General features: G+C 39.5%; 1 protein-coding gene across 10 annotated transcripts in view; it reads left to right on the top strand.

The window, feature by feature from the left end:
* The window catches only part of CRIM1 (cysteine rich transmembrane BMP regulator 1), a 197,647-nt gene that overhangs the window by 32,002 nt on the left and 149,420 nt on the right, over positions 1-16,225 (top strand). For 4 of the 10 annotated variants that reach the window (XM_005576141.4, XM_074011966.1, XM_045369504.3 and 1 more), the window contains exon 2: positions 9,474-9,647. The exons of 5 other annotated variants lie outside the window; for them this stretch is intronic. In XM_005576141.4, coding sequence (XP_005576198.3) covers positions 9,474-9,647 — 174 coding nt within the window. Of the gene's footprint in view, positions 1-9,473; positions 9,648-16,225 lie in introns of those variants that run through there. One more of the 10 variants, XM_074011970.1, reaches the window with a different exon arrangement.

Genomic DNA, 16,225 nt, shown 5'->3' with positions numbered 1-16,225 from the left:
TAAAACACTCTGAACCAGGTATGTAAGAGACAGCTAATGACCTGGCTTAATCCAAGGATGCCTTTTTTAGAGTATCCTGATGAAGAGATCAAATAGGGAATAATTACACATTTCTCCTACTTTTTTCCTCAAACAAGATTTATTGATTTTTTAAGTAAGAGTGTGTGTGATAACTGAAAATTGATATCCTTTGAAGCTGGATAAACATGGAGTTACATTTTTTTATTGGACATTCAAGTTCAGAGACAGCTGCGTTGCTTAATCATGGCCTGTGCCTGAATAGAAGGCTGATCTAGCACAGCACAAACATGAACCAGGGGAGAAGACCTGAGATTTTCCTTGGAAACTATTGGATTTTACTCTTAAAGCAGAGGGAATGTAAGAGAGTGAAGTTCTGTGCCACAGAGTGCAGTCAGACTAACTGCAGCTAGGAAAACATGTAAATGTGCATTAAATACCTACCTTGGTTATTCAAAAAATTTCAGAAATGGAGCCATTCAGTGTCTAACTTTGAGTAACTTCCTGATAAAACCTCAAAAGAGAAAGTGATTGAAATAATATACATCAAAGTATCTGGATGAATTAACATGCTGTGTGAGACTATTCATCAAAAGCCATTTATAAGATGTCTTAATAATCTTTCTCAAGTACCAGTTTTTTAATTTTGTTAACTGTTTTTGTTGCTTTTATTTTCTCCGTAGATTTATTATTTCCATCCTCCTTGATTCTTTGAACTTGCTCTGTTGCTCTTTTTTGGAGTTGGATGCTTAGTTCATTCTTTTTTTTTTTCACCTGCCTTATGCCCTGTGAAATTTCCCTTTAAACACTGTCTTAACTGTGTCCCCATCAATGTTGACATATGGTGCTTCCATTGTTCTTCATTTTTAAGTATTTGGTAAGTTTCCTATAAACCCCTCACATTAAAAAATCTTTTTATTATAGAAACTTCCAAATACATACAGAAGTAGAGACAGTTGCGTCATGACAGAGTGCTTCAACAATTGTCAGTTCATAGCCAATCCTGTTTTATTAAATGAGGAGATTTACTGAGACCTCAGCTAGTGAATCCTCTAAGATGAAGATACTGGAAAGGTCCTGGAAAGTGATGTTCATTACATTAAAAGACCTTTGGCTTGCCTTACTCTGCATAGTGACTTTGTTTTCAAAACGAAGTCAAATTGGTCTGGTAATGGAACATTACTTTAAATTTAAATTATGGGCCGGGCGTGGTGGCTCACGCCTGTAATCCCAGCACTTTGGGAGGCCGAGGTGGGCGGATCACAAGGTCAGGAGATCGAGACCATGGTGAAAACCCGTCTCTACTAAAAATAGAAAAAATTAGCCGGGCGCAGGGGCGGGCGCCTGTAGTCCCAGCTACTCGGGAGGCTGAGGCAGGAGAATGGCATGAACCCGGGAGGCGGAGCTTGCAGTGAGCCGAGATTGCGCCACTGCACTCCAGCCTGGGCGACAGAGCGAGACTCCGTCTCAAAAAATAAATAAATAAATAAATAAATAAATTTAAATTATGACTGCCATAGGCATGTGATTCTCTGGCACTGTTCCCAATAAATTGTTAGCATTGTACAATTTCAATAAAGATGCTAGAATCAAACATCAGGATAAAGTCTAAAGGGGCCTCATGAATTATCCATTCCATGTCCTTTTTGTAATTAAAAAATTGGAGCTTAGAGAGCTAAATGCCTTATTCAGGGTCCTGCTGTGAATGAGTGACAGAGCTCAGTTTTGTGGTCTCCTGGGCCAGGGCCCTCTCCATTACACCATCCCCCACTGGGTTGTTTCTCCGTATACAGTTTAAGATGGCTCCTAGGTTAGGCAGCACTGTGAAATAGGAGAGTTGTGTCCTGTAGCCCCAGTTTCTCCCGTCCTTATTCCTTGTTTCACGAAACATGAAACTGGTGCTTCTCTTGTTAGTTGTATTGCTGAGGTGTATGATGGAAAGTGTAGCAAAGGGACATATGCTTATTAACAAATATTTTGCTGTAAGTTGATTTAGTATATTGGATCAGTGCTGCTTGTTTTTCAGTGAATTCCTCACTTGGACATAATACAAATCAGTGTTCTTGTTTGTTATACATTTAGATGTTTGCATCAGTTTAAGAGTTAGTCTTCAACGAAAAATTGTGTCCACACTTTAGTATTCCATTGTTTGAAAGATTCAGGCTTTGTCCACTCTGGTTTATAGTTACATATGCTTAAAATTGTTTCACTTTGTAGAAATGTCTGTAAAATACATTTTTGTAACATGAGTCATTTCTACTGATAACCATAAATTTGCCCTTCCTGCTTTGCACTGATTACAGCACAAGGAAGAGAAGGAGAAGGAAGCGCCAGCTTTGGGTACATAGGCCTTAAGCTTGAAGCAGAGAGAATGAAAGCAGACTGTATTCGATTCCTCCTCGAGCAGAACTGAATGCCTGATAACAGCCAGCCAGGAGCTGGGGGAGTTAAGAGCAGCAATTTTACATTACACTGGAGTTTCTAGGCTGGCATGAAAAGAGATGCCAGTATTAGCTATTTGCATCTTCCTGTAGCCACAGGGATATGTGAACAGCTGGAGAATTAATTTGATATATATTCCCAGAAGCTTCTCTTCTGCCAACAGAATTCCATTACTGTGAGCTTCTGAGTATGTACTGTGAATTTGTTTCTTGCTTTTTAATATCTGCTATAGCATATTTCTGGTGAGTGGATTGCCATATAATGGGGTGCTCTTGGTTTGGAGTAAACTCTATTAACCTAAACAGATACTAGGTGGAAATGGTAAGAATCTGAGTATACAAATGCTTTCCACCTTCAGGTTGGCAGAAATTTCATATGAACACACAATACTTTGTCCAGTAAGTGCACTCATACCTGAAATGTTTTTTTCCATGTTAGTGGAATTTCAGACACCAGCAAGCAGATGGAAAGATATGTTGAAGGGCATAGAGGTTGAATCCAGGACCACTCAAAGCTGGTATTGCCACAGCTGGTTCCTGTAGCTCCTTAGCACAGGGGATCTGTATCCCCTGGAGCTGCTGCTTCACAAATCTAGTGTTGGTTATGCCTCCATACATCTTGTAAGAGGCCTCATCCTTCGTATCTTTCTCAGTGCCCACTTTCCTGCCCTCAGGATGGAAACTTCTCTCCAACTAGTCTTTGCGTTGAAAATCTTTCATGTCAAATGTAGAAGGAAAGAATTTCAGGCATCACCAAGAATATTGAAAGATACTCTTAGAGGAGAAAGACTTAAGTCCAGGACAAGACTGAATGTAGCTATTGGAAGTACAGGTGTTTTCTGCCTTGGCAACATATGTTGTTCACTCTTGTAAAGCAAATAAAAAAACCTACTCATATTCTGCAAAATCATTCATTACACTAAAAATAAGAGAGCTGTTGGGAAAAAATAGGGTTGGAGAAGGCCACTTAAGACCTATGCAACTGTGTGCATAGAGGATAAATGCAAACAATAAGAACTCAAATGAAAATACTGGCCCAGGTAAGCTGCCCCTGGCATTTATTTGCACCTGGCTCACTGGTAGCTCATCCTCTGCAGTCCTCCATACTCCGAAGTGCATTCTGCCTCCTTTCCGGGCATGGGATGTTGAAGATGTTTACTTTGCCTGTAGAACAGTGTTATCAGAATTAAACATAACATGCAGTAGTTTCTTCATCATTGTGGTTTTTCTTTTTTTTCTTTTTTTTTTTTTTAACTACGGGGGCAAGTGTCTCCAGGCTTCTCATTTCTACTTGCAGTTTCCCCAGATAGTTTAATACAGAGGACATTTTAACCACCAGAGCAGTCATTTCTTGCACTAAAGAAAGGAATTTAAGCAAAATTTTCAGCCTTTTCTTCAGGTCTTCCATATACTGGTAAGACTTAACTGTGAGAAAACTTGCTCCTGATATTTATTTTTATTTATTTATTTTTTTGACAGAGTCTTGCTCTGTCACCCAGGCTCAAGTGCAGTGGTGCGACCTTGGCTCACTGCAACCTCCACCTCCCAGGTTCAAGCAGTTCTTATGCCTCAGCCTCCCAAGTAGCTGGGATTACAGGCATGCGCCACCACACCCGGCTAATTTTTGTGTCTTTTGTAGAGACAGGGTTTCATCATGTTGCCGAGGCTGGTCTCGAACTCCTGGGGCGAAGTCATCTGCCTTTCTTAGTCTCCCAAAGTGCTGGGATTACAGGTGTGAGCCGCCACGCCTGGCCCACTTTTGATTTTTTTTGGAACATTAATGTGCTGGGAAAAAATCACATGAGAACCAGCAGAACATCTGTATTATACTGACACCATTTTCCTATTTACCAGTTACATATTAGCTAAATCACATTAAAGAAACATTCATTTTTATGGGTCCACGGTAACTGCTAGAAGACTTACCCAGCATTCTTTGTTACTCCTTGGCCCAGGTGTACCTGCAGGACGTGCTCTTTAGAACAGCAGTTCTCAACGTGTGGGCTACAGACTCCTGAGGAGCCCCAAGCTCTTTGCGGGTGGTACATCAGGTCAAAACTATTTCCGTAATAGTATTAACATTTTATTTGCTTTTTTTTCTTTTTCCATTTTGTACTAATGGTGAAAAAAAAAAATGGTACATAAAACTCCTGATACTTTAGTATGAATAGAGGTTGTGGCACCAAATTGTGCTAGTCAGTTATTGTGTATTCACCGTGTACTTTCAGTAAAGCAAAATGATAAGTAATTGAACAAAATAAGAAAATAAAAATTAGTTTCCTTGAATGCCCTTGATCAAAGCAATACAAATTATTAAGTTGATTACATTTCAGCCCTCAATTACACATCTGATTAATGTTCTGTGGGATGAAATGGGAAATACACATAAAGTAATTCATCTGCATACTGAAGTACAGAGCTTGTCATGAGAAAAAGCAATATATTTCAAGATGTCTTTGGAACATCCAAGTGGAAGTGTTGGTTTAGCAGTTTAATACACCTGGCACTTCACTGTAGTACTCAGTATTAGACATATTTGAACATATGTGAATTTGAATTTATGAAATTAGTAGGTTTCTCTATTTTATACTTAGAGAAAGTACCCTATCTAATATCCTAATTTGGTATCTTGCAGAAATTATAAACTTAAAAATACGTTTGCAGAGGTAACCTCAGTTGTCTTGACCTTTCAGGCGAGGAGACTACATCTTGTCACGTTTAGGGTACCGGGAAAAAACCTACTTCATATTGTTAAAGACCAGTACCTCTGTTTTTAACTTTTTTTTTTTCCTGATCAGTCCAAGGAGAAACCAGGAACTGTGTTAGAGAATGAGAACCTTGATTCTTGTGGTGTGTATGTGGATTTACTTAGGAAAAGAGAGATTTTAAAACATAATTTGCCAAATGCTGTTAACAGAACTCTTGGGCTCAGATTTGATTTCTATAATCAAAGCTCATTACATTTTTGCTTTCAGTCCTTGTTGATTTTGTTAAATTATTTTAAAATGTAGTGTTCTGTAATACCAGAAAAGCATTTGTCTCAGTAGCATGTTGTACTTGATCCTATGAAGCAGTGGTTGCTAAGGAAACTGTTTCCCACGAAGAAAAACAAAGTATTGATTAGGAACAGGCAGAAAGCTGAAGGAGTTTACTCTCAAAAAAAGAAAATAAAAGTGTCTCAGATGTTGTTAGCTTTAGAGTCAGAGATGCTTCCTGTCTGGACATAGTGGCAGCAGTGTTTCTGAGGGGGATGGTCACCTTCACCTGAGCATCTTCAGGTGAGTCTGCTGCTGCTGCCTGGAAACTTCTGCTGAGAAAGCAGCAGAAAACAGCGAGGGGGCAGCGGCCTCATCAGAGGCCTTTTAGTTCTGATTCCAGATTTGGGGGAAATGGTCTTCCTGTGGGGTGGCAGAGAAAAGCATCTGGCAGTGAAAACCAGTTGGCTGTGAGATGGGCTGCATGGAAGGACTGTTGATGCCAGCCAGGTAATAAGAGGTTGAAGTCTTAGAGCTGAACGGTGGAGGAGGAGAGTAATGATAGGTGATGCCTACTGAGAAATGCGCCCAGTATTCCAAGCATTTCTTTGAAATGTGTACCTCATACAGTGCTGTAATAGTAAGCTTTTAAAACAGGATTTGTGTTGTTTAAACAGGTTCTTTATTATATCTTGAAGCATAGTTTTCCTTGTGATGTTTTGTGTATATGTGTGTGTGTGTATATATCTATTTTTAATCATTTTTTAATTAGGCACTTTTTTGTTAAAGATACAACTGCATTGACCATACCAGTGACATGTATGTGTCTGTGTATATACACACATATGTATAATACATGTATATACATAGGTGTATGTATATACATAGGTGTATGTATATACATAGGTGTATGTATATACATAGGTGTATGTATATACATAGGTGTATGTATATACATATGTGAGGCTTCTTTGCTGGGGAATTATGGCTTACATAAAACCACTATGGTAGGGGCCAACAGGTCTGTGCAGATGTTTGTGGGAGCATGGAGGATGGAGCACCTTCTTCTCCTGGGGCAGGTGGAGAAGGCTTCTCGAAAGAGGTGACATCTGAGCTAGGTTTTGAAGGATGAGCAGGAGATATCAGAGGAAGAAGGGAAGGAGGTATTCCAGGTGGACGACACTCCGAGTAAAGCACGGGAGCAGTTCCTGCAGGTTTGTGGTGAGAGCCTCAGTGTGCCTAGAACATTAGGATGTGAGAGGGACTGGTGAAAGACGAGTCTGCAGAAGTAGCTACAAGCCATGCCATGAAGAAGCTGATATTCTACAGTAAGAAGCTGGGACATTTTCTTGTTGCCAAGAGATAATTACTGGCCAGGTTTGTTTTTTGAGGAAGATGGATCTGGGGACATTGTGGGGAGTGAGGTGGAGTGACAAGAGAATAGTGGCAGGGAGCCAGGTTAGAAGACATTGTGGTAGTTCAGGAGAGTGGTGTCTTCAGGGAGTTCCAATTAGAATGGTGGGAAGGGATGTTTATTGTGGAAAAAATTCTGCAGTAGAATCAACTCAGTAACTGCACGTATTTATAAGAACAGTAATAAAGGTTTCCTCTTAAAACTATGAAGGAAAGGAGGACAGATACACAGAGTTTTTCAATAGCTCAAATGTTACTGGAATTTCTTACAAGTTCTTTTAATTCCTAGGGCTAAACTGTCTTTCAGTTACAAATTTGCATATGTAGTTACAAAAATTCCTCCATGGCAAATCTGACAACTATAGTAAAATGCTAGTACTACTAGCATGTTAACAGTTAAACAGATAAGAAATCACTTGGACGCACATTTTATTATAACTGAAGACAAATATCACCTTCTTTTCTATGTTGAATTTTTTCAATATGGTATTCTTTTTCTGATTTTCCTTTCAGAGTACTTTAGTAATTTCATTGTTGACTTGAAGATAGGAATGTACCTTTGTGTGTATATGTTATATGTGTGTGTGTATTGCTTCTCTCTCTCTCCCCTCCTCTCTCTCTGTCTGTCTCTCTGTCTCTCTCTCTCTGTCTGTCTCTCTGTCTCTCTCTCTCTCTCTAGGACCAAATATAGGCTAAATAGGAGAACAAATTTTAAAACATAAATTGTGTGTCGGTATAAACTTCAAATCCGAAAGATAATCATTTTACTAAAAGCTGAGGCTTTGATCAAATAAGTGAGCCTGATCTCCTGAAATCAAAACACAAGAGATTTTCTATTCTCCCTTTTCAAAGGACCGCCCTGAAGCTCTTTATGTAGTAAATGACATTCTTGTAAAGACCGCTTGATGAGAAAATTATTTATTTCAGTCCGGGAGAGCAGACTTTTGTCTCACTTATGCGCTGAGCAGTGATGCCAGCAATAAAAGCTAACCCTATAAAAACAGAGTCATTCGTTTGTACTTTTTTTTTTTTTTTTTTTTTGAGACGGAGTTTCACTTCGTTGCCCAGGTTGGAGTGCAGTGGCGCGATCTTGGCTCGCTACAACCTCCGCTTCTCTGTTTCAAACAATTCTCCTGCTTCAGCCTCCTGAGTAGCAGGGACCACAGGCGCGCACCACCACATCCAGCTAATTTTTGTATTTTTAATGGAGATGGGGTTTCATCATGTTGGCCAGGCTGTTCTCAGGTGATCTGCCCGCCTCGGCTTCCCAAAATGCTGGGATTACAGGCATGAGCCACCACTCCCAGCCAAAAACAGATTCTTAAGATGGCATTTATACCTGCCTTAGTTTGAGCAAGAGGTTTAAGGTTTCTTAAATTCAAGTACTTTAAAAAATTCTCTTCAGATATGCTTATCAGAAACATGTTTACTATGCAACAGGCAGTACCCATTTCAGGTGGGTAAAGTATCTGTTAAAGATAATGTTAAGTGTGGGAAAAACCCATGTAATGGCCCAAGGATTCATAGATAGTCTAATTTCCTATGAGATGTTTCAACTATGAGGAATATTAAGAATTGAGCCTGCATATGATTCTGTCATATTCATTGCATTTTTTTGGAGCTGAGCCAAAAAATAGCTGATTTTAAAAGGTACTTTATTTGTTGTGGTCTGCTCCATTCCCTGATCAGAACCTGATTTGGTCTCAGCCTCAGTATTCAGTTACCTCAGCCTGTCACTGAGCTGCAGGCCTTTAGTTTTGTTGTCGTTTCTGACTTTGGGTTGGTAGTGATGGATACTACCAGTCTGTCCCCAAATGCATTAGAGGAGATCCCCTCCACTGTGACTCTTTTGGTGGTGTCTGATTTTTGTTGTTGATTATTAGCTGCCTTAATGTAGTAAGTTGAAGAGCTGTTTTAAATCTAAAGTCAGTCCCTACCAATAGAGTAAAAAATTAGCTTTTTAAAGAGAGTCTCACTCAGTTTCCCTGGCTGGAATGCAGTGGGGTGATCAACCTCCTGGGCAAGTGATCCTCCCACCTCAAACTCCTGAGTGCTGGGACCACAGGCATGCACCACCATGCCTAGCTAGGTTTTTTTTATTTTTGTAGAGACTGGATCTCACTGTGTTGCCCAGGCTGGTCATGAACTCCTGGGCTCAAGTAATCCCCCTGCCTTGGTCTCTGAAAATGTTGGGATTACGGGCATGAGCCACTGTGCCTGGCCAAAACAGAACTTTTTAAAAAATAATTTTGTAGATTGACAAATGTGACTCTTGTAATTGTATTGAACATGAAAAAACCCAGGAATCTTTATTTGATATTAAACATTTTTAAAGGCATCTGAATTGTTGTTGTAATAACACATAAGAGAAGTAGTGGGTTTTTGTTTCAAACCTTTGTGCATATAGCTATTTAATGCCTACATGTATGGCTATTATTTCAGTTTTCTCAGTTATTATGAAGAGATTGGGTTTCATTCATTTGTAAAGTTTCAGCCAGACTGCCTTTCACAAATTGATTTGTCAAAATTGAATGTTAATCTTGACATCCCAGTGCATTTTTGCCCTCAAACAGGCCTTTGAATGAAGCTGCAAACACACATTATCTGGTTGTTAATTGTTTTACAGATGAGAACTGGACTGATGACCAACTGCTTGGTTTTAAACCATGCAATGAAAACCTTATTGCTGGCTGCAATATAATCAATGGGAAATGTGAATGTAACACCATTCGAACCTGCAGCAATCCCTTTGAATTTCCAAGTCAGGATATGTGCCTTTCAGCTTTAAAGAGAATTGAAGGTAAGCATTAATTTTTGTTAACCATCCAGTCGTAAGCCTTACCATTATGTAACTCTGAGTGGTAATACTATTTGAGCTTGAAAAGGCAAAGAGAAGTTTACAGAGAGTGGTAGTTTGTATAATCCCAACTAAGATGCATGAAGTTTACCAGGTGCTGATGTCATGTGTGTGTTTCCAAGACGCTGTGGAATGGCGGTGCTGTAGTGGTGTGAGTGGGGCCCTCTGTGTCAGCCCTCCTAGGCCACCTGTGCATAATGGATGATTTCACAAGCGGTGTGCTTGAGATCAGCATCTGTTGTCTCCAGGTCCATTCCGTTTGATTTACCGTAGGATGGTGCTCCATGAGGAGAGTCTGCTAATTAGAAATGCGGCTCATCTGGCATGAAAGAGTTATCTCTTTAGCAGAAATGGGAGAGTTATACAGTGATGATTGAAGGCTTAGGTTGGTTTTACTGGAGGGCAGGAATCACATAGGGCGTGGAGGGATCATTAGGCACTTCACCTCTGGAGAAAAGTCAGAAATTGCATTCAAGTAACAAGAAAATTATACTGATATGGCCCATAACTTTTGTATATTCATACATACAACTGAGAAAACACTTCAAGAAATTGAAAATATGACTCATCACCACAGTAATCTCCTGTGGAGTACCCAGAGCTTGGTGTCATGGCTCATAGCCAGAATTCAGGAGGAGTAAAGCCTGGGTTTGGGTCTCAGTTCTGCTGCTGAGCAGCATTAAACTCTCGTAGCCCCTGGTTTCTTCTTGAGGGAAAAAGATGCTGAAAGAGACATTCTTAAATATACCTCTTATCTCTAAAATGATGTCATTGTAAGATGGAATGGTTGGTAATCTAATACCAAGGATTCTTAAAGTCCAAAAATCAAGCTTATAAGGTCAGCAAAGCAGGACTGAAGTTTTGGAAATGTACTTAGTTTCCAAGTTATATTAAATGGTAAGGAAGAAGAAATTTGCAGTAGCCTACAAAATAACATTTCTCTTTGTATTTACCAGTGCTCCTGAGTCATTAGAAAAGAATAGAGTAGAAAACAATAGAAATAACATTTGCGAATTGCAGAGGATCCTAGAGAACATTTAGTCCAGTCCTTGAACTTGAACATTGGGAAACTGAGCTTCCACGCATTTGATAAGTATCAGTGCTAGTACTAACCACACCAAGTATTTTTCCTGTCACTTCATGACTTAAACAATACCATTGGTTACCTAACTCATTTTTGTTGTTCAGTTGCCCTTTGCTCCCCACACCCATTGCCTGCCATAAAAGAGTATTTTGCCAACTTCAGTATGTAAACATTTAGGGATATAGATGATGTGATCACATGTCTGTTTACATAGTTAATAATTTAACTGTGCATACACATTTAAACTCATGTAAAGTCATACAGCAATTTAGAATTATTACTTTTTGCCATTCTTACATTTTCAGGAAACTGTCCTGAATGGTGAATGCCTCACCATTGCTATCATTATCTCTACTCAGGCCCCCTTCCAGGTCATTTAATGCCCTGCTCCTGAACATGCCCTCTTCACTGCCACCTAAGTTGTTTGAGATGCAGCAGATTTTGAATCTAAGGATGATGCTATCACAGGAAGTTTTGTCCTAAAACCCAATATCTCTTCACATAAAATTAGGACAGTTGCATTTGCAATTAGTTAGGCATGTATTTATGATCTTTGCAATGTGGAGATTAACTTGATTGATTTTTAAAGTGATTCTAAAAAGGGTGTTTGTGAGATCCAGCATTTCCAATTCTGAGATCATTCCCACAGGAATAATTACTGTATCTGATTGAATTTCTTTACCTGTTATTTTCCAACTTATTATTTCAGATGGCTTCTGTGTAATCCAAATGTGGAATTAGTTGAGGTCATTTAAGGTTAATGTATCTTCTACAAACAGTGCTTTGTTATTCAAAATAAAGCACCAGGCAGTATGAGAGATCTTGTGAGAAATCAGGATTAGGGGATTTCCTTTTTCTGAGAAGGAATTTTGAAGGAAAAAGTGTACTTATATTCAGGTATATATTGTATATGAAAGAATTAGTGATAAAATCATACTTAATAAATATCCACGTCATTAATAGTGACAGAGACTTGGAATGCTATAGGACCTCAGTGCCAAGAAAGTATGATTTTGAATTGCGTGATAAGGTATCATGGAGGGTACAGTCTAAACAATTTAGAATAGCGATGATGATGGATTTCAGGAGTGAGGTCAACATGGACAAAAGAAGAAAATGTGGAAGTGGGAATCTGCATGACTTACATGGAACACACTAGGGAAACTGGTCTGAAAGAGCAGAGTTTTATGTTGGTGGACAATAGGAAATAAAGGTTCGAGGCAGGATAGGACCAGATTATGAAATGTCTTAAACATTGTGCAACAAGCTTAAGCCAGGTAATATGAGCAATCAGAGATTATTGTGGGTTTATGAACAGACAGAATCAGAAAGAAGATGGTGAAGTCAGCATCAGGCAGACTTTGGTTGTGGTGGAATGCAAAATGAATTAGCAGAGGGAAATAATGGCAGTCAGGAGGCTCATTGGAGAGCTTTTTAGCTGTTTAGATGTGTTACCACAAGAAACTGGACTAGAGTGGCAGCAGGAAAACAGCAAAGAAGAGATGGATATATGCACCATTTTGATGGAAGAACCTACGGTGTCTGCTAGCAGGAAAGGGAAGGATGAAAATTACACAAAGATGATTCTAGGGTTTCTAACCTGAAATAGTAGAATGATAGTGCAAGTTATAGACGTAGGAAGACTTGAGGAGTCTCGTAATAAAATGGTAATGAAAATAGGGGTAATTGTTTTAGGGGAAAGTAGGGTCAAGAAGAGCTTAAGAAAATACAGGAGATACTACAGCATGTTTGGATGATGACCACAACGATCTAGTAAGAAGGAAAAGCCAATAATGTAAGAAGGGCGATTGCAGGAGCAAAGACTTTGAGGAATAAGGAGAACAAAATTGTTTCTGTTTCTCAGGGGAGTATAAAACAAGGTCATCATCTGACATTGAGATGGAAGAAAGAGTGTGGAAAATCAAAGAGAAAGAGGAAAATGTAAACAGATATCTTTAAAGGAAAGGACAAATGAATTAACTAGGGAAATGTAGTAGGGTCACCTACTGGTACTGACAGCTTATTTGAGGTTAGTGGTTATGCCTTTGAAGAGAGGCCAGCCAGCACAGTTGTGTGATTTTCTCTAGTTCTGATGTAGGTGTGCAGTGTAGGTAAGAGAGGTTGCAGGTTGGGTATTTTCCTGACCATTCTGATAGAAAGAGAGAGAGGGAGTCATGGGGATTGAGAATTATATAAGAGAGCTTTGTAATGATTGACCATGTAACCTACACTGAGAAGGAGACATAATCAGGGAGTCAGTAATATGGAGAGTAGAGGGGAGGTTCTAGTGGGATTGAAGAATTACTGGAGTGAGATAGCTAAGGAAGTAAGTAGAAATGAATACTTGAAGACAAAGTTATTATTGGTTGTAATGATGGTTAGAAGTTACCATGGATGATGTAGTTGATTGAAGAGGGGTGAAGAACATCACTAGGGCTGGGAGGTCAGATAGGTGAGTCAGGATGAAGTGCCTCTACCAATGATGAAGATGCCAAGGAATAGTAGCAGGGAAGAGACATGGAGCCAGAAGTTTTGCAGGTAAATGCCACTCCTCTTTGTGGCTGGTGATGTCTAATTGCATATGCTTCAAGTGGACAAAGTTTTATTTTTTAAAGGGGAAAAGGAAGAATGATCTGAAAGTAGCAGTGAGAACAAAGAGGATACCTATGCCCCTGCCAGGATTTATGGAATGTGGGAGATAAAGCCATTCCCATTTAAGAAGACTTCAAGGGAAAAAGAGTAGTCAGATACTACCTAGGTTTCAGTTTACGCAAGAAGGGGAAGGGAACGTCCAGAGGGAAGAATAAGGGCAGAAAGGATTTTGTTGATAAGCTCTAGAAGGCATAGAATGGGATTTGGGAGGGAGGCTTGTGCAGGGCATGGGTGATTTTGCAAAGCCAAGAAGGGGTAAGATGCAATGATGATGGATGACCTGGCGAATTTAGACTTGCTCCCGAATCCCTTACAGGAAGGTGAATGGTCTAGTTAAAGCCTCATTTTAGGGACTATTCTTTGAGTAGTTTATAGTATTAAGGTGTGCAGTGGTGGGCATAGGGCAAGAAGAATTGTATTCTTGGCAGAGCATAATGAGAAAACATGGATCTCCATTTCTGTGTTTTTGGTGGTTATGCTGAAAATGAATTTGAAATGTTGCTATAACATTTTTAAAAACGTGTGGAAGTTATTGCAGGGCATTTCAGTATTACAGACTTATGGAGAATACTGGAAATTTCTGGGCATTGAAAAAGTTCCTGTGTATTACTTACGTTTGTTTAAAAGGAGTTGGTCCTGGATTTTACTCAGTTTTCTAAAATACTTGGAACATATCGCCATAAAATCAGTTTGTCAAAAATATAAAGGAAATAGGATGCTGGGTAACAGTCAGCCATGGCTTTGTGCAGAAGAGTTTGTCAGAGTGATCTGTATTTTCTAAGGAAGAAGTCTGATAAAGGGAATGACCCTCAAGTCATCCCACCTTGATCTTAACAAAGTTTATACTTCTGTGCCTTGCTACCTATTAATCAGTGATTTGGTATATGTTAGACTGAGCACCACAAAAGTGAAATTAGTGCACCATGGGCACATCAGTTTGATACAGTAGTAAAAGCAATGCCAGCCTCTATAGTGCCAGCCTCTGCAGCTGCCACAAGGGTGTTCTAGGGGTCTCTCTGGGCTCAGTGATCATAAGTAATGTCAATACCAAGGGTTGCCATGATGCAGTGAATAAGTTGAACTTTTAAGTTTGCCTGTAATTCCAAGTTGGGCACATAGCTTTTAAAAAAATTATTGTAATTCAGTGATCATAATTCAAGAACTAATCAGAAATATGAAACCATGCCACATTCGGTTAAGAATATAAAAACACACTGGAAGTCATTCATGTGTTCATTTCATCCAGCAAGTATTTATGAAATGCCAGATACATACGCGGCACTGTTGCAGTTGCTGAGGATACAGCTCTCATGGAGCTTAATTCCAAAGGGGGACTTTGACTGAAGTCCTGCCACCGGAACTGTAGCGTGGAGACACTTTCAGCTGTAGCAAGAAACCTGCTGCCATCCCCTAAGTACAGGAAAGACAGAGGCTCCCAGCTCTGTGCCCACCCACATTTTTATATGGGGCTGAAGGTGCATGGAGACCCTGGGAGTCATGCACTAAGGGTGTCTCCTAGGTTTCTCAAACTTGAGAGAACCTGATGGTCACACAGGCGATAAATACATAAATAAACAAGAAAATAGCATATGGTATGATAAAAGCTTTGGAAAACAATAACCAGTATGCTGTGATAGAGAATTACTTAGAAAATTCCTTTATTCAGGAGTGTCGGGGGCATATTCTATGAAGGAAGGGCAGTTCAAACTGATATCTCAGTGCCCAGATGAGTTTGCCTTATAATGACCTGAGGAGAGAGAATTCCATATGGATGGAACAGCAACTGCAAAAGCTCTAAGGAGAGAACAAGCTTGGTGTGTTGAAGGACTAGCAAGAAGAAACAGTGTGACCAGAATGGAGGGAGGGAGGAAGGGAAGGCCAGACCAACTGAGCCCTTGTAGATGATGATGAGGTGTGTGGATTTTGTGATGAGTACACAGGAAAGCTGTTAAAGGACTGTGAGCAAAGGTTTGACATGATTTGTCTTTTAAAAGATGAATATGGTGGAAAAGGAGACTGGTTGGGGTAGGGAGATGCAAGAGTGTAAACAGAGCTGGCTGGTAGGGGTTCTTTTAGTAGTTCATGTAAGAGAGAATGGGGAGTCATACCTGAGAGTTAGAGATGAAGACAAATAGGTGGATTCGAGGTATCATTGGAAATAGAATTAGCAGAAGTTGTTGATACGGATGTTGAGGGAAAGAGAAATCAAAGAGTACTCTTAGATGTGGAGTTGAAGCAAATTGTAGTGCCCTTTACTAGAGGGAGAAGCAGATTTAGGAAGGACTCAAGAGTTTTTGTTTTGGGCAAATTATATTTGACATCCACATAGAGCTATTAGTCACAAGGAATTTTTAAATGTAATTCAGTAACTCATTAAGTAGAATTCATACGTACATACTCTATGGTGTATAATTACAAAGAGGTATCCATGAGAAAAGTCGGATCTCTCCACAAAAAGGTATAACCTCATTGGGAGTTTGTATAGAAAAGTAAAAATAACCTACTTTGCAGTGATTTATCACCAAGCAGAAACTGGCTGAAGGGGTGTCTGTGTTATCCTTAAAATGTGTTTTCATAATTGCTGCATCACACATCACATTAGTTAGATTGGTGTAGAATATGTGGAACCTAGTCCTGCTTTGCACAATGAACATTTTGCAAAAGGAGGAAGATACTTAGGGCTTTAGATAATTCTCCTTTGTTTTAGCTGAAAACGTTTGGAGAATGTCGAATGGTTTATCCTTTTTGGCTGTTGCGAATTATTTTCTCTAAATATATAGAGAAA

Source organism: Macaca fascicularis, chromosome 13, assembly GCF_037993035.2.
Source record: "Macaca fascicularis isolate 582-1 chromosome 13, T2T-MFA8v1.1".
Taxonomy (NCBI): Eukaryota; Metazoa; Chordata; class Mammalia; order Primates; family Cercopithecidae; genus Macaca; species Macaca fascicularis.
This window is presented reverse-complemented; position numbering and strand designations above follow the sequence as displayed.